This window comes from Phyllopteryx taeniolatus, chromosome 17 (assembly GCF_024500385.1).
Source record: "Phyllopteryx taeniolatus isolate TA_2022b chromosome 17, UOR_Ptae_1.2, whole genome shotgun sequence".
NCBI lineage: Eukaryota > Metazoa > Chordata > Actinopteri > Syngnathiformes > Syngnathidae > Phyllopteryx > Phyllopteryx taeniolatus.
This window is the reverse complement of record NC_084518.1, coordinates 6,381,358-6,403,315: the sequence shown is the minus strand read 5'-3', so window position 1 is coordinate 6,403,315 and position 21,958 is coordinate 6,381,358. Positions and strand designations below refer to the sequence as shown.

Genomic DNA, 21,958 nt, shown 5'->3' with positions numbered 1-21,958 from the left:
TTTTTATGTCTCAGCAGCGGCTGAGACTCACTCTCTTAAGACTTGGAAATGCCGTGTTGCCGTTCAGCTAAGTTTAGTGGGTGGGTACCAAAGACGAAATGGGCAGATACTTGAATATTAATGGACAAAAGTACGTCAAAATGTCAGCGATTTAAAATCAACCCATTTTACAAACCTTATATCGTTTATTGACTTTTGCATTCAATCGACATTGCGTATAGATGTCAGACTTAAACCGTGTCACAGACTCAAAACAGAATATGATTAGCAAACCCTTTCAACCTCTATTCCATTAAATATCGTGTCTTTATAATATATTCAATGTTCAACCTAATGAACGTTTTTCTTTTTTGCAAATATTCTCTCATTCTGAATTTGATGCCTGCGACACGTTCCAAAAAAGCTGAGAGAGGGTGAAAGAAAGACTGGGCAAGTTGAGGAATGCTCTGAAACACCTGTTTGGAACATTCCACAGGTGAACAGCTTAATTGTAAGTGTTGAGTGTCATAAAAGGAGGATCATCGAAAGGCTCAGTTGCAAGCAACAAACGGGCGAGGTTCACCATTTTGTGAACAACTGCGTGAGCAAATAGTCCAACAGTTTAAGAACAACATTCTCAATTTACATTTGGGGATTTCATCATCAAGAGTCCATAATATCATCAAAAGATTCTGAGAATCTGGACAAATCTCTGCACGGAAGCAGCAAGCCCGAAAACCAACACTGTATGCCCGTGACCTTCGATTCCCTCAGGCGGCACTGGATTAAAAACCGGCTTAATTGTGTAAATGATATTGCCACATGGGCTCAGGAACACTTCAGAAATCCATTGCCAGTTAACACAGTTCGTTGCTACTTTTACAAACGCAAGTTAAAACTACCATGCAAAACGAAAGCCATATATCAACAACACCCAGAAACACCTCCGGCTTCACTGGCAACAAGCTCATCTGAGATGGACTGACGAAAAGTGGAAAAATGTGCCCTGATCTGGTGAGTCTACATTTCAACTTGTTTTTGGAAATCATGGTCGACGTGTCCTCCAGGGCAAAGAGTAAAAGGACCATCCGGATTGTTATCAGTGCAAGGTTCAAAAGCCAGCATCACTGATAGTATAGGGGTGTGTTAATGCCCATCGCATAGGTGAGGAATTATTTGTAACAAAACAAGTTTATCAATTTGAACATTAAATATCTTGTCTTTGTAGTGTATTCAATTGAATGTGTTGAAAAGGATTTGCAAGTCACTGTATTCTGTTTTTATTTACGTTTTACACAGTCCTATCTTCATTGGCAATTGGGGTTTGTAACATACATTCGCCTCCAAAAGTCCTGGCACAGTAAGGCCGATTCCTTTATTTTTGGTGTAAACTGAAAACATTTAGTTCCTCAAAAGATGAATATGAATATCAACAGTTCAGGTTTAATTTCCAGGCATTTACATCTAGATCAGATGGACAAGTATAAAATAGCAGAAGACTTAATATTTAGTTATCCTTTACTTGCAATAACTGCCTGTGACCTATTGACATCACTAAACTTTGGCATTAATTTTTTTTGTCATGCTTTACCAGGATTTCAAGGCAGCTTCTTTCAATTGTTGTTTCTTTTGGGATGTCACTCGCAACAGCATACTCGCTAAGGTTCAAGTCTGGAGATTATCTTGGCCACACTAAAACATAGCACTTTTTGCCCCGAATGAACTTCTATGTTGTTTTTGATCAGTTTGGTTGCATCTATCGTTAAATTGGCACACCAAATGTTTCCGGAGACTTTTGAGTTCATTTTGCTGCTGGCATCACTGTGTTTCACAGATGAGCATGTATCATTGGGATTAATGAGCAGATATTTCATCTCCATTACCTTTATAAAGATTACATTTTGCCTCATCAAATCATAAATCTTTGTCCCAGAGTTTCTGAGGCTCAGTTAGACTTCCTGGCCTATCTATTCTTTGTGCTAATGGGTGGTTTGCCTCTTCTAGTGTAGCATCTGTACTTTTATTCATGTTCATTGTGTTCATTCCTTTCTTTACAGCTATCAAAAGGTTTCTGTCAACAAATGCTGCTGTTTCTCCTGGACTACCCGTTTGATGCCTGTTACTTAATACACAAAAGGTTGATTTCTTCTTCAGAACATTCCAAATGGTTGAACTGGTTATAATTTTTATGCAACAGTTCTGATTGATATTCCATCTTCACTCAACTTCACAAAAACTATTTTTACACCAACAGGCACTTGACAGCCCTCCTCTTTTCATGTTGGTTACACATCGAACTAGTGTAAATGGTCTTGACAGGCAAAACCCAATTTTGAAACTGAATGAATGATTTATTGTTTGAATTTATAAGACACACTTGACCAACAAAACACACCCAGTCACATGTTCCATTACCCACAATTTAGAGGTGGATGCCCATTGTGTGTTTTCAAATATGGAGATGGGAAGTTTAAAGATTGATTGATTGACTAATACAGATAGATACATTGATTTCCACATGTAATTTATTAATTGAGGCATGCAGGCTTATAACAGCTCAAACAATATCACACACTGGGTTCTCAAATTCAGCCGAAACCTAATTCATGTGTAAGTATTGACGTATTTTTCTTCATCATCCCCTGGTGACAATTTTGTCTAGGTCACAGATTTTTCTCTAACACTGTAATCCATAGTAGATAATGGCGCACATCAATACTTATTGAGAACACTTGAGCTGTGATATAAGATCCCTTCGTTACGCAAAAGGTCATACAGTTATTATAATAATCCGTCCATCCATCCATTTTCCGTACTGCTCATACTCATTAGGTTCGCGGGTGTGTTGGCGCCTGTTCCAGCTGAGTTCGGGCGATAGGCGGGGTCCACCCTGAACTGGTCGCCAGCCAATCGCAGGGCACATATAAACCAACAACCATTCCCATTCACACCTACGGACAATTTAGAGTCTTCAATTATCCTACCATGGATGTTTTTGAAATATGGCAGAGAACCGGAGTTTCTATGGCAGAGAACCGGAGTTTTTTGAACATCTAAACAACATTGTGCCCACTTTGAAAAAGACAAAGACGGTGTCAAATGCTTTTAAGGAGTTTGCTTTGCATAAGTTTATAAAGCAGCGCTGTTTTTAGCCTGATACAAATGTATGTTATATCTTTTTAAAGGAGGGTGCACCTTTTAAACTGAAACTGAAGAATTAGGATTGAGCTGCTATATCAGGGAAATTCAGAAAATACATAGAGATGATTTCAATAAAAAGGATAAATGCATTGCTTCAACTACACTGAGCAGACAAAAGTGGTGGTGTTAGCAAATTTACATTTAAGATTGATGATTATTTTTTAAATAGAAAATACAGTACTTAAGGAGGTACAGTATGTGTGAGTACATGTATTTGCTTTCCATAGTAGTTATATGATAGACTTATTCTTTTAAAGTAATGATTCTTGATGCCACTTTATTTCACATTAATTCCCGCATGGAAGGGAAGAGATTGAGAAAATAAAAGTTTAATTTATCTTCCCTACCTGCTTGTATTGCAATTCATTTTAACTGTCCAGATTTAAGTTTTAAGTATTGTAAGACTAAAAATAGGATTAGTATGATTCCCACCACTTTTCTTGTGTACCGCTGCTATGGTGGTATCAATATAATGCTGTATGTTCCACTCTGCTGGGACAGTTGTTCTTTTTAAGAAAAATGTTAAATGTGCATATACAGTATGCGTTATACCCCCCGACACACACAGAAAAAAAAACAAAAAAACATCATATGATTCGGGTATTGATTGATTTTTTTCAATTGAGTTTTGTGTACTTACGGTGTTGCCACACTTTTTCTCAAGTGGGTAATGGAAAGTGGGGGATCTGGAACAGAAAACAAGCAAACCTCATGGGTTCATATGTCATGTTATCTACAGCAACTCAGATACAGAAAAAGAAATTATCGAAAAAAAAAAATGCATGCTCTACACTACGCTATCAGACACTTGCTATACGTGTCTGTCTTTTAGATGATGCAAAAATGAGTCAGTTCAATCAACTCAAAACATTTGTTTTGCACTCATTTGTTCATCAGAAATACTCTGAAATTAAGTGAGGTCAGCGGTCAGACTGACATGTACTGCTTTTCTAACTCAGGATCAGTTCATCTTTGATTTCTGTTGTCATCGCATTTCTTTCTTATTGGTACCTTTCTGTGGTGGCATGTTGAATAAGTAAGGAAGGCCAAAGTAAATGCAAAGTTAGTTGAATTAGAGTTAATCCTTTACTTTAGATGGCCACTGAAATTAGGTCTCAATATGCTGAAGTCTAATGTAAAGAGATGCAAAATGCCCTTCAAGATTTTTGCGCAACTTTATGGTATTTTTTTTCTTGACAATTTTGATTTAATTCAAGCTGTTTGTTCTGATAATGGTTAGATCTTAAGGCACGGGTCACCAACATGGTGCCTGCAGGCACTGGTTTAGCCCCAATGATCACATTAGCCTCTGGGCCCTTACTAAAAATAGCTTACCAGTGATGGGACATGGTGATTTCCAAGCAATGTTGTAGAAATGATCATTTGAAAATGTAAACACAGATTCATCGAAATAAAGTGTAGCATATTAATATTTATGTGTCCTACCTTGTTAATTTTTTTTTATAATTATTGAGAAATCATCAATGACCAATTTCTTCACATAGATTAATATCGTTAATTATTAATAATAAAGTAATTTAATGTCATTTGAGCAGTGTGTTATTCTAGGAGTGTGTATAAAACTGGTAGTCCTTTGCATTAATCAGTACCCGACAAATAGCTCTCTCTGAGACTTAAAGGTTCCACAATATTAGGTGTAGTACATTTCCCTTTTTCGCTCACCCTTTTTCTTTTTTAGCTTCCGCCTCCGCTGCTTATTCACAAAGCAGGCTGCCATTGTACTGAAAAGTATGGCTGCAGCCAAGAAGCAGATGGTGGCCACGATGCCAGCCACAACTGGCCTTGCCAACCCTGATTCCTCAACCATCTCAGGAGGTGGAAAGAAGTCTGCAGAGTAAGGAGAAAAGTCATGTTTAGTGATGCAAAATAGTTATCCTCTCCCTGTGTTTGTGTGGGTTCTCTTTGTGTACCATCGCTCCCAAATTACTTTAAAATGTATGTAGGAGTGAATCCAAGCATGAAAGGTTGCCTGTCACTTGGGGTCAGTGCTGTGATTAGACCAGCCCCTGAGCCTAAGTTAGCTCCTCAAACTTCAACTAAGTGTAAGAGAAAGTTGATTCCCTGTCGAGCACCTTTGCTAGCACAAGGGCAACATGCCAAGATTGTAGCTCAAGCCGAGATTCCAACCCAAGACCCCAGCCCAAACAGCTTACAGATTCACCAAGGTGATGCTTCAGACCCATATCTCACTGGCCTGGAGACTAGTTGGAAACCTGATGGCGACTCGAGTCTCCGCAACCAGGAAAAGAGACGTCTCCGTGACGTCTTCTGGAGGCTCCTGGAGACAAGCTGGGTCGCCAAGAAGTTGAGGTTCGATTTCATTGAAGACCTTTTGACGACTTCTTTATTTGCTCACTATAGAGAAAAACCTTGATGTAGCTTCATGTCACTAAACTGCAAGCAATCATCACCAAAATGTATATGGCTATGTCTACCTAAGCCCACTTCAACCTCTGAAAATATCTGAGTGATTTCAACAATATTTTGGATTTCCAGATGTTCGCTATTTAGAAAAAGCCAAAGAGCAGTGGTTCAACTCTGAGGCCCTTCCGGATGACCAAGCATCTCACTTTATCTCTGAGGAAGAGCTCAGACACCCAGCGGATGAAACTCATTTCGGCTGCTTGTATCCATGATCTTGTTCTTTCGGTCATGACCCTTAGCTCAGCACACAGGTCAGTGTGGGAATGTAGTTTGATTGGTTAATTGAGAGATTTGACTTTCAGCTCCTTCTTCACCACAATACCGTGTCTACATTACTGCAGACGCACCGATCTGCCTGTATCTGCTCCATCTGTCGAGCTCCTGCTCTATTCTTCTCTGACAAGTGAACAAGACCCCCAAGATACTTCACCTCCTCGACTTAGGGAAGGATATCTTTCTTGACCGGGAGGGAGCACTCTCCCCCTTAATGACTGAGGACCCTGATCTCAGATTTGGAGGAGCCGATTCTCATCCCAACCCCGTCACACTCTGCTACAAACCACGCCAGCGATAGTTGAAGATCGTGGCTACCCTTTTATGAACCCTGGCTTTGCTGTACTTAAATATATCATCCTCATTACCCTCTTTAAATAGATAATACCATAAATTTTCAGCAAACTCTTCAAAAAAACAACAACAAAGAATACACAGTACCCAATCTATACAAAGTTACAGTATTTTCACGACCATAAGGCACACTTAAAAGTCTTACATTTTCTCCAAAATGGACGGGGCGTCTTTATAATGCGGCGCACCTTATGTGTGCACCGAGTTCCAACATCTATAAATGTTGTTGTGTAATGAGTGCTCCGCTTGACTTTTTTTGGTTTTTTTTTGTTTTAGCATTTCCTGCTGACACGCTGCTTACACAGAGGAAAAGCGGACGTTGCTGAGGACAGGGGAAGGGTGTGTAAAGTAGGACGCTAGAGCCACACCCCCAGTAGGTATAGAGCGCCAGGGTGTTTTTTATTTGTATTTTTTAACCATTTGACTGACTGGGAGCATTTCCGGGGTGTGCATTGTGCAAAACAACATCGGTTTGGTTAAGGACCCCCGAAAATGTCAATCAACCTCGACTATATTAGATGCGGAATATCGGTGTACAGAGTTGTCCTGAAGCCACTCCTTTGATACCTGAGCTGTATGTTTGGGGTCGTTGTATTGCTGAAAAATGAATTGTCGCCCATCTGAGGTCAAGAGCGCTCTGGAGTTGGTTTTCATCCAGGATGTCTCTGTACATTGCTGCATTCATATTTCCCTCAATCCTGGTTAGTTTCCCAGTTCTTCTCACTGAAAAATATTCCAACAGCATGATGCTGCCACCACCACACTTCACTGTAGGGGTGGAATTGGCCAGGTTTTGAGTGGTGCCTGATTTTCTCCAAACATAACATCCGGCATTCACAACAAAGAGCTCAACCTTTGCCTCATCAGACCAGAGACTAGTTTTTCTTGGTCTGACAGTCCTTCAGATGCCTATGAGCAAACAACAGGCATGTTCCCATGTGCCTTATATTAAAAACTTGCAATTTGCCATCTGGCCACTCCGGTTTCTGCCTTTGCAAATCACGTCCAATCAACTGAATTTACAACTTAAATGAAAATGTAGAAACAGTTCAACGATGATCAGCTAAATCTAGAGCTAAATCTTGATCTTAATGGCAAAGAGTATGAATATTATGTGCATGTCATTTCTTGGTGGTGGTTGTTTTTTTCTTCTTTAATTTTTCCATAAATTTGCAATAGTCTCAGAAAAACATGATGGGGTTTTTTGTGTACAATTTTGAGGAAACAAAAATCTATTTAATTCATTTTCAAGTAAGGCTTTAAAATAACAAAATGTGGATCAAGTACTTCACTTTTTCTCAGTCAAGACTGTTTTGTCTTTATGTTTCTGAATCAGCATTACATTGCAAAATGCCTTACCTGTACTGGACACGCCAACTATGTTGCTAGGTTCACTGATCGTGTCATCCATAACGGCCATTACGCGGAATTCATACCAGGCCTCCTAAGAGAAGAATGAAAATAATGTCAAGGTTCAATGACCATTAGGATTCAACCAGACAGTAAAAACCAAACCAAACAAAAACGTGGCAAATAATTACAACGTTCCTTATTTCAGGGACATATATTCATGACTATGTATGTATGTATGACTGTTTGTTGGTAATGGACAGTAACAGTAAGTAAAAACCCAAGTCATCTCATCAAGCCTTCTTCAAGCTCATAAAGACATTTTCACAATTATGAGATTACTCTATCAAATGAACAAAATCGATAAAACTCCCAATAACAGCAAACTCGTGGAATCCTGGAGATCAAATCCCAGATTACCCCATTCCTATGGGAAACATTAAGTATTTAGGTATTAATATTTCACCAAAACTCACAGAGCTAAACAGTCTAAATAAATTATATACCAATTGCGGGGAAAAATCTCAGCTGTCTTAAAACGCTGGAATAATTTACTTATATCACTCCTGGGAAGACTAGCTCCAGTAAAAATGAAAACCTTCCCTCAAATAAACTATTTATTCTCAATGATTCCATTTAAACCCACATTAAAATGGTTCCAAACCTTAGATACTGCCATAATAAATGTTTACTCAAAGAATAAGAAAAATAGAATTATTTATCCACTCTTCAGAAAAGTAAATGGGAGGGAAGCCTAAAAGCCCCCAACTTTAAACACTATTATTTAGCTAACCAATTAAAATACCTCATGAAATGGATGCACCACAATGAGGAGCCTCATTCTTGGCGACAATTGGAACAGATAGACTGCAATAACATCAAACTCTCAAAACTCCCATTTATTTGTACAAGTCTCAAATGCCATAAATGTTTCAAGAACCCAATTATCGCATCCATCTTAATGGCGGAGAAGTCTAGAAGCTACAGAATCTCAATTAACGCCCAGTATGATCTCCCCAATCTGGCACAATCCAGATTTTGAAATAAACAACATACAGTGGGTACGGAAAGACCTCCTTAAGAGTTTCACTCTTGGTTATATTGCAGCCATTTGCTAAAATCATTTAAGTTCATTTCCCCTGCTCATTAATGTACACACAGCACCCCATATTGATAGAAAAAAACAAAAATGTCACACAGCCATAAGCATTCAGACCCTTTGCTCAGTATTTAGTAGAAGCACCCTTTTGAGCTAATATCGCCACGAGTCTTTCACACCTGGATTTGGGGATCTTCTGCCATTCCTCTTTGCATCTCCTCTCCAGTTCTGTCAGGTTGGATGGTGAACAGCCATTTTCAGGTCTCTCCAGAGATGCTCAATTGGGTTTGAGTCAGGGCTCTGAGTTGTTCTGAAGCCACTCCTTCGTTATTTTAGCTGTGTGCTTAGGGTCATTGTCTTGGTGAACCTTTGGCCTGAGTACTCTGGAGAAGGTTTTTTTTCTCCAGGATATCCTTGTACTTGGCTGCATTCAGCTTTCCTTCGATTGCAACGAGTCTCCCTGTCCCTGCAGCTGAAAAACACCCCCACAGCATGCTGCACTGTTGGGACTGTATTGGACAGGTGATGAGCAGTGCCAGTTTTTCTCCATACATGCCACTTAGAATTAAGCCCAAAAATTTCTATTTTGGTCTTATCAGACCAGCTAATCTTATTTCTCACCACCTTGGAGTCCTTCAGGTGTTTTTTTTTTTTTTTTTTTAAGCAAACTCCATGCGGGCTTTCATGTGTCTTGCACTGAGGAGAGGCTTCCGTCGGGCCACTCTGCCATAAAGTCGGGGGACTGGTGGAGGGCTGCAGTGATGGTTGACTTTCGAGAACTTTCTCCCATCTCCCGACTGCATCTCTGGAGCTCAGCCACAGTGATCTTTGGGTTCTTCTTTACCTCTCTCACCAAGGCTCTTCTCCCCCGATTGCTCAGTTTGGCCGGACGGCCAGCTCTAGGAAGGGTTCTGATCGTCCCAAACGTCTTCCATTTAAGGGTTATGGAGGCCACTGTGCTCTTAGGAACCTTAAGTGCAGCAGATATTTTTTTTGCAACCTTGGGCAGATCTGTGCCTTCCCACAATTCTGTCTCTGAGCTCTTCAGGCAGTTCCTTTGACCTCATGCTGCTCATTTGCTCTGACATGTACTGTGAGCTCTAAGGTCTTATATAGACAGGTGTGTGGCTTTCCTCATCAAGTCCAATCAGTATAATCAAACACAGCTGGACTCCAATGAAGATGTAGAACCATCTCAAGGATGATCAGAAGAAATGGACAGCACCCGAGTTAAATATGAGTGTCACAGCAAAGGGTCTGAATACTTATGCCTGTGTGATATTTCAGTTTTTCTTTTTTAATAAATCTGTAAAATTTCAACAATTCTGTTTTTTTTTCTGTCAATATGGGGTGCTGTGTGTACATTAATGAGGAAAAAATTAACATATATGATTTTAGCAAATGGCTGCTAAATAACTGAGTGAAAATGTAAGGAGGTCTGAATACTTTCCGTACCCACATATAAAGGGAGGAAATTATGACTGCAGTGCCTTAATTATACAAATTTAAGTGAGGTCTCTCGAATTTAAAGTCTACATTCCAATAATTATATGGAACAATGAATATACTGTACCTCGGAAAGTTACACTCATTGGTCCATCATGAATTTGTAAGCCTTTCTTGCCTCTTTCGAAACACTCTGTTTTGAGCATGTTGATTTGTAAATGGAATGCACAGATGTTCACATGCTATTTATGCTTCTCTTGTTATCTATCAGGCTGCCTGCTATGATCACATCACTTTTGATGCATCATTTTAGTTTCCTTACCTGGTCCAGAATGCAAATCCTGGACAACTGGTGTAACACTATTTCCTTGACTGACATGGAACAAAAAACATCACACTATAGTTTAATAACAAATTGTATAAAAACAATTGATATCTATTCTATACAATAGGAAACCAGTAGTAGAAAAGTTATTCAAGCTAGTAGGTGTGTGTCGTGAGAGTGTGCAGGGGAAATGTGCGTGGGTGTTTTCAGAGTGATAGAAGAAGAGATAAAAGCATCGGCCTGGCACTGCGTGGTTGATTAAAGACACATAGCTCACACATTATGTATCGCAGCAGAAGTGTGATGTGGATGCTCAGCACGAGGCGGAGTCAAAATCCTAGCTTTAAACAACCTTGCGGTCAGTGACACATGCAAACCTGTAATGTTAACATGACAAACAAGGTAGGGAGGGCACACCTAACCAACAAACTATTTGAAATAGTTTTACTGGCTAAAAATTTGCAAACTTTGATAGCAGACCAGCAGAGAGCGTTTACTGTATACATAATAATACAAAAAGTAAATCAGTAATTTATGTTGTCCTGCTTAATTGGGCGAGAGGCAACATACATGCTGTACTGGTCGCCATTTATTCAACATTCACAATTTAGAGTCTCTATTGCCCCTTTTCCATTGTACCGGTTCTACCCCCAACCAGCTTTGCTCCACCCCGTGTGGTCGCTTCTCCATTACACTTTGACAATGGCACCGCTTTTCAGAGCCTCCTCCGACCTGGGTCTAAAGCGCAGGCCGAGGCCGCAGGCTATCTTTTTATGGTTAAAGGAATGTGATAAAGTACAAGATACTGAATACACAGCATCAAACGCCTATACAGGCTCGCTAGGCATCCACTTGTGACTAGCTCATGTGCGGGGGTGCGTCGGCAACTCTACACGATGGCCCAGTCCAGTGAAGTTCGACCACGTCGTGCAGTGCGCGGCAGGCTTAAATCAGTTTTTGTCCTGTGGTCGACTGAGGGGGTGTGGGCATTTTTGTCCATATTGGCAGAAGATGAAATACAGCGAGATGGAAGGCGCAACAACAAAAAACGAGTGTGTCACCTTCTTCTTGATCCCGTGCCAATCCCTCACACTTTTGATTGGTGCCTGTTGTAAAGGAAAGGCAACGGAGACCAGGCTAAGGGAGGGCAGGATAGAGCGGGGTCAGGCAGTTCTGGAGCTTGTAATGGAAAAGCGGCATATGGGAAGAAATTGGAGCACCTGCACTAAATCCATGCAGGCACAGCGAGAACATTCAACCTCCACTAAGAAAATCCAAACCAAGATTCAAACCCAGGGAGGCACACATGCTAACCTATGCGTTAGTGTCATATAGTCTCACAGCTACATTTCTGCACTGTAGACTACATTTACATAACAATAAAAAAGGCCAATAAAACAATAAAGCTAAATGTGGCCAGTGTTTTCATTGTAGTGTATATGTCGTGTCAAGAAAACCATCCACTTGGTCCCAATTGTTGAACCAGGAGCCAAGACAAAAGAAGCTATCTGCATTCTGATTCTGAAGTAGGTCTCCTGTGTTTACCTGGATGAGGTCGCGAGCAAGCATCTCTGTCTCGCCTGAGGGGATGCTGTCGTCCAGGACCTCCCATCGTTCCCCCAAGCGAAACTCCATGACATAATGCTGGATCGGTGCTGTGTGATTAGCGGGCGGGATCCAAGTAAGCAGGACTCCCTGCTGCGTGCGATTGGCTGTGAGGCACCGTGGTGGAGTAAGCAGCACCAGTGGTTCAGGGGTACTTATAGGAAATACTGGAAGAGCACATTTGGATTGAAATACAATGGCTAAGACATGACAGAATGCTATGCATGACAACTCACTACCCAGTTATTCTTTAGTTCTGACAGCTAAATTAAGTGTGACTAGATGTGGTAAAAATTTTATACAACATGAATCTCCTCACCGTTGCCATTATCCGACTTTAGGCATATAGTACTTGAATACCATTACATAAACTCCCTAATTTACTATTGTTACATAAATTTTCTGCAAGGTATTTGGGGAGCGTGGCTTAGGTTTTTTTATTGGCTTTTGGCAACTGGAAGATAGCTGGTCTGAGTCCCAGCTCTTCCACACACAATTTTACTGTATCTCATCATTGTGTAAATATATGTCAAATAATGAATTGTATAATAGCTACATTTTGTTTCTGTGGAATGGCAGAAGATACTGCGTGAATATAGAGATCCATCCATCCATTTTCTTTACCTCTAATCCTCACGAGGGTTGCGGGCTGCTGGAGCCCATCCCAGCTATCTTCGGGCGGGAGGCGCGGCACATCCCGAACCGGTCGCCAGCCAATCGCAGGGCAGACAGAAACAAACAACCATTCGCACTCACATTCACACCTACGGGCAATTTAGAGTCTTCAATCAACCTACCACGCATGTTTTTTGGGATATGGGAGGAAACCGGAGTGCCCGGGGAAAACATGCAAACTCCACACAGGCGGGGCTGGGATTTGATCTCCGGTCCCCAGAACTGTGAGGCAGATGTGCTAACCAGTCGTCCACTGTGCCGGCGAATATATAGATATGAAATCCAAATAAAAAATGTAAACTGAGTCCTTTCTTTCCAGTACGCGACTACCCACCCTATATTTGTATACTAAGGTTTGCACTCAGTTTTGCGTTTTGTGTTGCGCACCGCACAGAGAACCAGATAACACACATGTATCACAGGTATGCAAGGAGAGATGTCAGAGTGAAAGCGCTGCCCGAACTTAGTCCTGTGTGCTCACCTAATGTGTTCACAGTGACAACCTCGCTGAAGGGTCCTGTGCCAAGCTTGTTTTGGGTTAGGATGCTGAACTGGTATGTTGTCTCGGGCTCCAAGCCAGGCACCACCATCCACTCCTGGCCTCCTGGCACAGGTATCGAGAGCCAGTCATGTGGACCTAAACGCTCCCTTTTCAGCCTGCACATCAGTCAGGGTGAGAGGCGAGTGGAACAGGCAGAGACAGTTACAAATACAAGTCTGATTCATCTGACTTAGTAGGATATAATTCAATACCCATGTACTTTATTCATTTATTACTTCTATTATTTATTTATGAAATGTTTCTCATGTCGCACACTTGTCAATCCTACACTCAGTCAACAATCATCCAAAATGACCTCATTTCCCCTAACACTGTTCACTCACACTTTACAGTGATGACATCATTAATTGAACTTTCACTTGATGGTAAGCCCATGCTGCAGTTAGCTTTGCATTTTGCCAGTTGCCCATACCATACATTCAGGAGTTGATATATGATTGACAACAGATGCACATGCAGCAGATGCAACAATCTTAAAAAAAAAATAGTACTGTAGTTACAAATCTGTGTACAATGTATTTAAATATAATGGAAAAAAAGGTATATCTTTGAGGTCATCCATCCATCCATTTTCTATACCGCTTATCCCAACGTTTTGGCTCAGGGGCCACGTTGACTTTTAAAATTTGACAAGCGGGCCAAGCCAGGACCAGATGCGTGTATATCAAAATAAATAAATACATAAATCAATAAATACAAAAAAAAGCATTGTATTGTTAATACTTAGATTTACTTTTAATGGGAACAGTGTTACTTTGTTGGTCACCTTTTTTTTTTTTTTTTTTCCAGTGCATCAAAGTCTGGTGTTAGTTTTGTTGTGGCAATTCTTAGAACACATCTGAGGTGTTCATCACTCAGCTGAGATCTGTAGGATGTTTTGTTAGTGTTCATCACACAAAAAGTCTGTTCACACACACACAGCCAAACACCACCAGCATCCTCTGTGTCATCTTCCGGATTTTTAGAAATTCGTCTGTGCTTAATGAAGCATAAAACGTATCCAGTTTGAGAGTTGAACTTCTCTTTTAAGACAGTATCACACTGCAGATCAATCAGTTCCATCTGCAGCTCCCGTGGCGCTGTTTCAGGGTCTTGGCTGACTGAATCTTGGATGGCAATATGTCAGATAAAGGTCTTTTGCTGAGCCTGCAAGCTTGATTTTAACCGCTGAGGCGTAGCCATCAGTTCCTGCGTTGATTGGCTGTTAGCATAATCAGCATGCTTGGTAGAAAAGTGACGGCTGATGTTATATTCCTCTCAGACGGGAATGGTTTCTTAACAAATTAGACATACAGCCTTTGACTGGACTTCAGTGAAAAAGTATTTAGTAGTCCATTCTATATTAAAGACTCGGCACTCACTATCAACGTTTCTTTTCTTTGGCCCAGTCGTGGTTGAAGAAGGGTTCAGAGCGATAGAACAGCCAAAGTCAAGTCAATCTATCACTGTACCTACTGTGCTACCTGGTGGAATCACAGACCATTACAGCACAACCACCCAGCTAACTGCGGAAAGGAGGCGGGGTACACCCTGAACTGGTTGCCCGCCAATCTCAGGGCACAACAATTCACTCTCCCCTTCACACCTATGGGCAATTTAGAGTCTTCAGTCAACCTACCATCAGAATCAGAATCAGAATCATCTTTATTTGCCAAGTATGTCCAAAACACACAAGGAATTTGTCTCCGGTAGTTGGAGCCGCTCTAGTACAACAGACAGTCAATTTACAGAACACTTTGGAGACATAAAGACATTGACAAAAAACAATTGTGCAAAAAGATGCAGAGTCCTCTAGCACTTAGAGCAGTTCGAATGACTAATATTGCAATAGACCGGTGCAATGACCATTGTGCAAGGGGCGCTGAGACTTCAAGGAGTGTATGCGGTTTAAAGTGACGAGTAGTGCGATAATCTGGGACAATGTTGGTTGTGCAAATGTTACAGATACTCTTCAAACAGTGTGCAATGGAGCAGATGCTACTCTGGCAAGAGTGGCCAGTATATGCAAATAGTGCATGCATGCATGTTTTTGGGATGTGGGAGGAAGCCGGAGTGCCCGGAAAAACCCACGCAGGCACGGGGAGAACATGCAAACTCCACACAGGCAAGGCCTGATTTGAACCCGGATCCTCAGAACTGTGAGGCGGAGGTGTTCACCAGTCGTCCACCGTGCTGCCTCTTTGAGTTCATATCGATATATTTTAATTTAGATAAGCACATTACTAACTAATGTGTGATCAATAACACATTCTATCTGTTCATATCGAGATGATTGTATTATTATTCCTATCACAAAGTTATACTGTATATACACGTGGTTACTTTTTTTTATTGTATTATGTTGCAAGCATAACTCAAAACTACTTATGCTTGTAATGTGAACCAAAGAAGAAACCAGTGAATGTTGGCCTTTGTCTGGATAAATGGTCCCATTTTTTAAGATTGATACACACAAAATGAACACCAACTACAGCACACTAGCATATTTTTTGTTGCTACATATTTTGTTGCAGTATAAGCTTAAAATTTCAATTACAGCCTAAAAGCTGCAGAAAAACATATAGCAGCTTTGTAGAGATATTAAATAATCGTGATGTGCACTACTGTATGTCATTCTATACATGTATGTTCAAAATATGTGTGTGCTGGAAATAATGTGTCAGCACATAGTAAAATACTGGGACAAGAAATAGATGCTGTTCTAAAGACGCTACTGTGTGATGCGCATATGTGTTGCTGCCCTAAATAAAGCTTTCTATTGTTGAAGTTGTGGATTAACGTTTCAAAGTGTGCAACCACAGTTTAATGCTTGAGTTTAGATTAGTGTTGAAATTTTTGTGTGTGTGTAAATGGGGGGGAAAAACAATATTAGTATGACCGACGTTATATGGTGGGATAAATTGGTGTAGAGCATATGAACTGTAGTCAAGCAGAGCAAAGCAGCAACAGCAGCAGCAAGAGCAGTAAGACAAAGGGGAAAGTAGTAATTAGTACGTTCAGGGAGTAAATTAAAGAAATTACAGATAGACCAATTTAATCTGTAGCTCAAATTTATCCTGAAGAACACATTTTTAGAAATAAATACAACTAGAAGAAAAAGCAGGAAGCGAAGCAGGCTGGGATGACTCACACATGGCCGTACCAGACTGATAATGCCTGCTGGAAACCCCCGTCGTAGCCCACCTCCCACGACGCATTGGCCCAGGTGGAGGATGCTACCACATGGACGCTGGTGGGGGCGTGGGGGCTTGTGCCTGTAGGAAGGGCAAGCAATGGGGCATGTGTTGTTAAAAGGGCATGTGAGTCATTGAAACTGTTTTTGTTATGTTTATAACACTGATTTGGAAATGTTATGTTTCACATATGTCAAATATTAGTTTTATATAACCTTAACATGTTTTATTGTTCCATAGCTCTTAGACAGCACAGTATTGCTGTGTCCTTGATTGACGACTTACTGGATTTCTCTTCCTTTCTCATCCTCTGCAGACAACCATTCCCATAAAGATAAGTTTGAGTGCAGCTGGACGAAGCTAATTTGTGAGGATGAGAGGGGTGCATTTCTTTTTTTTTTTTTTCTTCCTGTCTCTCTCACTTCTGTATCACAAAGGTGAATTTTTGCTTGGGCTTCAGTTAGGGGTAACAACTTGTGACGATTTCTACTTTTTTCTGTCTTTGCAAAGATTTCTTTCTTTTTTGTAATAAAACTCACAAAGACAAGATTGCTTCCTTGCTTATTTTGTCAGAAAAAGACTTGCCAAAACAGTTGGTGTCAGAAGTAGGATTCTAGGATTGATCGCCGATCCAGGGGACCCCGGGAGTGATTGATCATCCAGGACCAACACACGAGTCCTCCCTCCACCCAAAGAATTAGGACGGGGGGCTGCCGGGGCTCTGGATGTCGGCTATCACCTCAGGATCCAAACGGACCTGTTGTCCTCCAAACAAAGAATTACGGTGAAGAAAATTTAAATTCCTTGAAAATTTTACCATTTCTTATGTTGTACTGTATTTGAAACAATCTTGTCTCTGTATTAAGTATCGGTAATGGCTTTCCCCATGTACCATTGGTAAGGTATTTAAAGTCCAGTTTATAAAGTCCAGGTTAAAATCCTGGATTAAAGTTCCCCGGTTCGAGTCCGACAGTTAGGGGTTCGAGTCCGACAATCAGGGGTTCGTGACCCCAGGTTTAAGTCCGACAATCAGGAGTTTGGGTCCCCGAAAATTTCGAAGATGTTCGAATATTGGAAAAAAGAGAAGCGCTTCTAACGAGTACTGGGAAGTGGGAAGCGCTAAAAAAAAATATTTACCAGTGTACCACCTGTCCTGACCCATATGAGGGGAAAATGTGTCCAAAAAAATCTATGGAGTGTGTTGAGAAGTGGATAACTGAATATGGTTTCCCAGTGACAAGAAGTTTAAATGTTCGGCAGTTACAGCAACTGAAGAAAAAGTTGGAGGACGAAAAGAGTTGTTTGAGGAAGAATAAAAAAAATGTAAGTTAAGGATTTAGAAGAAATTGAGAAAAATGTCAAATGTGGTTGACTGTTTGATTTAGATGCGAATAGGGACAGAAGCTTCCTGTAGGGCAAGTTACTGATAACTGTGTATCACCTGCGGTCTAATCTGTCCAAGTTGGCCTGGGGGAGGATCTCAGGTTGTGGTCGCGAACTGGGTTCCACGGTTCCCTCCACAAATCAACCACCCTCTGACAAAGATCAAGGAGAGTGCAATCTGGAAGAAGACCCACAACACAACCGCCTCCTGCGACCCATAGCATGGCTCTTCACACACAGCACTTCTGCGGTCCCCTCCTTTCCTCACAGCCTGCTGCAGTACCTCAAAAGAGCAGCTCCCTCCCTGCCACACCGCCTGGCCTTGCAGAATGCACTCGACGACTGCCTCGTGGAAAGCAAAGCATTGCTGAAGGGGGGGGGGGACGCAGAGGGGGTAGGAGATGCTTCCATTGTGGAAAGAAGGGACATTGGATATACATTGGCTCAAAGACTGTCTGAAGAAGGAAAAAAAGGGCTTTTGCACTCATGGTGGCCATCGATGGTGGGGGACCCAGTTCCTTCAAACACTGGATGACTCCTGGCAGCCTCAAAGGCAGAGCGACACTTAACTGGTGATATACAAACACACGCTGCATTCAACATTCGCTGTTTCTTTTTGTTTTTTGCAATGAAGACGCGCATGACACAGATAACACTTCTTTGCCTAAGCTAGTTATTTACTTTACAATCGCCACCAGACATTCATTTACACTCTTATGCCGTTAATGTATGCAACTATGAAGTATAATTGATGGATCCTTTGAATTAGAAAGATGTCCTTCAGATGGTAGAAGGCAGTTTTAGCAATTGATTTGATATGACAGTTGAAAGTCAGGTCGGAATCTGTCAGTACACCAGAGCAAAAAATGTTAACTACTCACTGTGAGGGGTGAGAAGATCAGTTTTGTGAAAATGCGCAATTTGCAACACTGAGTTCAAAACCACAATTTGTTTGCACTCACAGTGTTAACAGTTTTTTTAAACCATGTTTCAAATGATCAAAGCAAATGTCTTTATATCGCACCTTTTTATTCATCAAAAATGTAATACCAAGTGCTTTACATAAATTAAAATGATGAGAAAAGCTTTAAACGTATTTGAGACTGAAGACAAGACTATCTGACTGACGTGTGCTCAACCTATGGACCAAAACGACTGGTGTGTTGGTGTGTTATGTATGTGTGTGGTGTTTGAGAGACGAATAGTGGAATCTTGGCCAAGTGTTTGGTGAAAGTGCATTGTTTGATTGGTTGATCACTGTGGATACTGTATGTATCTGTGTGTGTGTTGTTACTTACAGTGTGTAATGCATTGTGAGCTGTTGCTGCAGGGGAAAATGTATTTTATTTTTTTTATTTTTTTGAGGATTGGTGATTAACTCGTGTGACGCTGTGATATTGTAGAGCAACGGTTATGTTTTTATGACGTAGTAAGAATGAGGCCTCGAGACCTCAAAAGGGTGTAGCCTACTGATAACAGTTTCTGTTCGAGGGAATTAAAAAAATGAGGAGGCTGCTCAAAATCAAGTGCGACTCAACATTCACACAAAATAATAATACTGATCAAATTAAGTTTTTATTAGGGTGGGATAATTACCCAAATAGACATATATATAATCCAGCACGATTAGAAGGATATAAGCCTTTTTGTCCATCTCTCAGCGCACGACTAATTGGTCACCTTTTTCTGTTCAAATCTGTCAATGAACACAGATTTTTCACACCACGCGTACGTGCTTTGCATTGCCTCCTCCTTACAGATGGAACTTTATGCGCAATGTTCTTTTCCGCTTTCGTGACATTTTCCAAGTCCCAAGGCAAATCCCAACTATTGGGCTACCAGCAAATGTGATGTAGGGTTAATCAGCAACTGTCCGCCGATTCAAATTGGACCTAAAGTGCCCATCCCCGAACAGTGCCAGCATCCACTTCACACGCACGCTGTTGATGGCATTTGTCCATTACCCAAAGCTGAGCTGATCGTGTCATGTGAAAATTTTGACTACAAGGTCAATCGACTGGGTTCGTGGTTGGCAGGCTGTTTATTACACTTTTGTTCTGAGCCAAATTCCGTCCTATATTAACCACTTTTTGGTTATCGAGAATGTTTTTTTTTGTTTAGTTTTTTGCTACAGTGAGCATGGGAAGGACCGTGTGTCCTTTTATCGAAAGGAGGGGTGGCATCTTTTGTTTTGTTGGTTTTGTTTTTGGTCTTGTTTTGTGCTCTGGAGTACAAAGTCACGGAATTGTTTTATTTTTGTACTTAGCAGCACAAGTCGCATCACACCTTGGATTATTGTTGTTTAACACATAATTGGTTGCCACAAAATCAGAATTTATAGAGTCACTTCGCCAATTCGACAGGCTGCAAACACAGCACCAATATTAGCGTTATCATAGCGATATATATATATATATATGATGTTTGTTCCACAAATATTTAATGCATGTACTTTTGAACTTTTTATAGAACGTTCACATATTTGGGTTAACATATGAACCGATATAGATTAAACTGTGCACATTTGTCCTAAGGTCAACATGGTATAATATGGTGGCTTCCCACATGCGGTATACAGTGCGTACGGAAAGTATTCAGACCCCCTTAAATCGTTCACTCTTTGTTATATTGCAGCCATTTGCTAAAATAAGGTTTCTTTTTTTCCTCATTAATGTACACAGAGCATCTATCTATTGACAGAAACAAACGGAATTGTTGAATTTTTTGCAGATTTATTAAAAAAGAAAAACTGTAATATCACACACAGCCATAAGTATTCAGACCCTTTGCTGTGACACACTCATATTTAACTCGGGTCCTGTCCATTTCTTCTCACCATTCTTGAGATTGTTCTACACCTTCATTGGACTCCAGCTGTGTTTGATTATACTGATTATATAAGACCTTAAAGCTTACAGTGCATGTCAGAGCAAATGAGAATCATGAAGTCAAAGGATCTGCCTGAAGAGCTCAGAGACAGAATTGTGACAAGGACGAGTGTTTGCAATTGAAGGAAAGATGAATGCGGCCAAGTACAGGGATATTCTGGACGAAAACCTTCGCTAGAGTGCTCAGGACCTTAAACTGGGCCGAATGTTCACCTTCCAACAAGACAATGACTCTAAGCACACAGCTAAATTAACAAAGGAGTGGCTTCAGAAAACCTCTGTGACTGTTCTTCAATAGCCCAGTCAGAGCCCTGACCTAAACCCGATTGAGCTTCTCTGGAGAGACCTGAAAATGGCTGCCCACCAACGTTCACCATCCAACCTGATAGAACTGGAGAGGATCCCCAAATCCATGTGTGAAAAACCTGTTGCATCATTCCCAAAAAGACTCATGGCTGTATTAACTCAAAAGGGTGCTTCTACTAAATGCTAAGCAAAGGGTCTGAATTCTTATGGCTGTGTGATACTTCGGTTTTTCTTTTTTTAATAAATCTGCAACCAATTTCAACAATTCCGTTTTTTTTTCTGTCAATATGGGGTGCTGTGTGCACATTAATGAGGGGAAAAAAATGAACTTAAATGATTTTAGAAAATGGCTGCAATATAAAAAAGAGTGAAACATTTAAGGGGGTCTGAATACTTTCTGTACCCACTGTACAAATTACAAGACTTGTAGACAATAGAATGTTTATGGCTATAAAGGGGATACAGTGGCTTTGCTGAAGAAAAGGCACACAGAGGCCTTACTGAAATTCTTAGCTGATACTGGCATACAGTCAGCAAAGATACATTTTAACTGTGGTCTGAAAAATTACATTTCTAAATTTCAAATCCCCAAACTTCGGATGATCTATCTAATGATGGTACAGACGTTACTTTTGGGCATGAAAAATGATTGCAGATCCTGGATCAGTAATTATGCATAACTGACCATGTCATTAGCATCCCTTGGACAAAAGATGCTGAGGCAGAGAAGAAAGTCCTTCGATTGGCAGACTACTCACAGCCCTTCACTCGTTAATACATGACCTTGTGTTGACATAGACACAGGCTTTTGGGGGAAAGAAAACAGTACCTAGCTGCAGCTTTTATTCCACCCGAGTTTTTGTAATGTGTCTAGAGCACTTTTTATGTATTTAC

The 21,958-nt window shown here is 40.7% G+C and overlaps 1 protein-coding gene and 1 long non-coding RNA gene across 6 annotated transcripts in view; one reads left to right on the top strand and one right to left on the bottom strand.

Annotated features, from left to right (window-relative positions):
- Positions 1–21,958, bottom strand: part of igsf9bb (immunoglobulin superfamily, member 9Bb) — a 141,789-nt gene that overhangs the window by 24,022 nt on the left and 95,809 nt on the right. For 4 of the 5 annotated variants that reach the window (XM_061751658.1, XM_061751662.1, XM_061751660.1 and 1 more), the window contains 6 exons: positions 16,445–16,568; positions 13,234–13,409; positions 12,018–12,244; positions 7,612–7,696; positions 4,864–5,028; positions 3,821–3,866 (listed from right to left, as the gene is read on the bottom strand). In XM_061751658.1, the coding sequence (XP_061607642.1) occupies positions 3,821–3,866; positions 4,864–5,028; positions 7,612–7,696; positions 12,018–12,244; positions 13,234–13,409; positions 16,445–16,568 (823 nt within the window). The remainder of the gene's footprint in view (positions 1–3,820; positions 3,867–4,863; positions 5,029–7,611; positions 7,697–12,017; positions 12,245–13,233; positions 13,410–16,444; positions 16,569–21,958) is intronic. The other variant, XM_061751659.1, reaches the window with a different exon arrangement.
- On the top strand, positions 1,891–16,955 carry LOC133467147 (uncharacterized). Its single transcript, XR_009785152.1, has 4 exons — positions 1,891–2,116; positions 4,880–5,035; positions 6,529–6,625; positions 16,804–16,955. It is a non-coding gene; the product is annotated as an uncharacterized LOC133467147 (long non-coding RNA).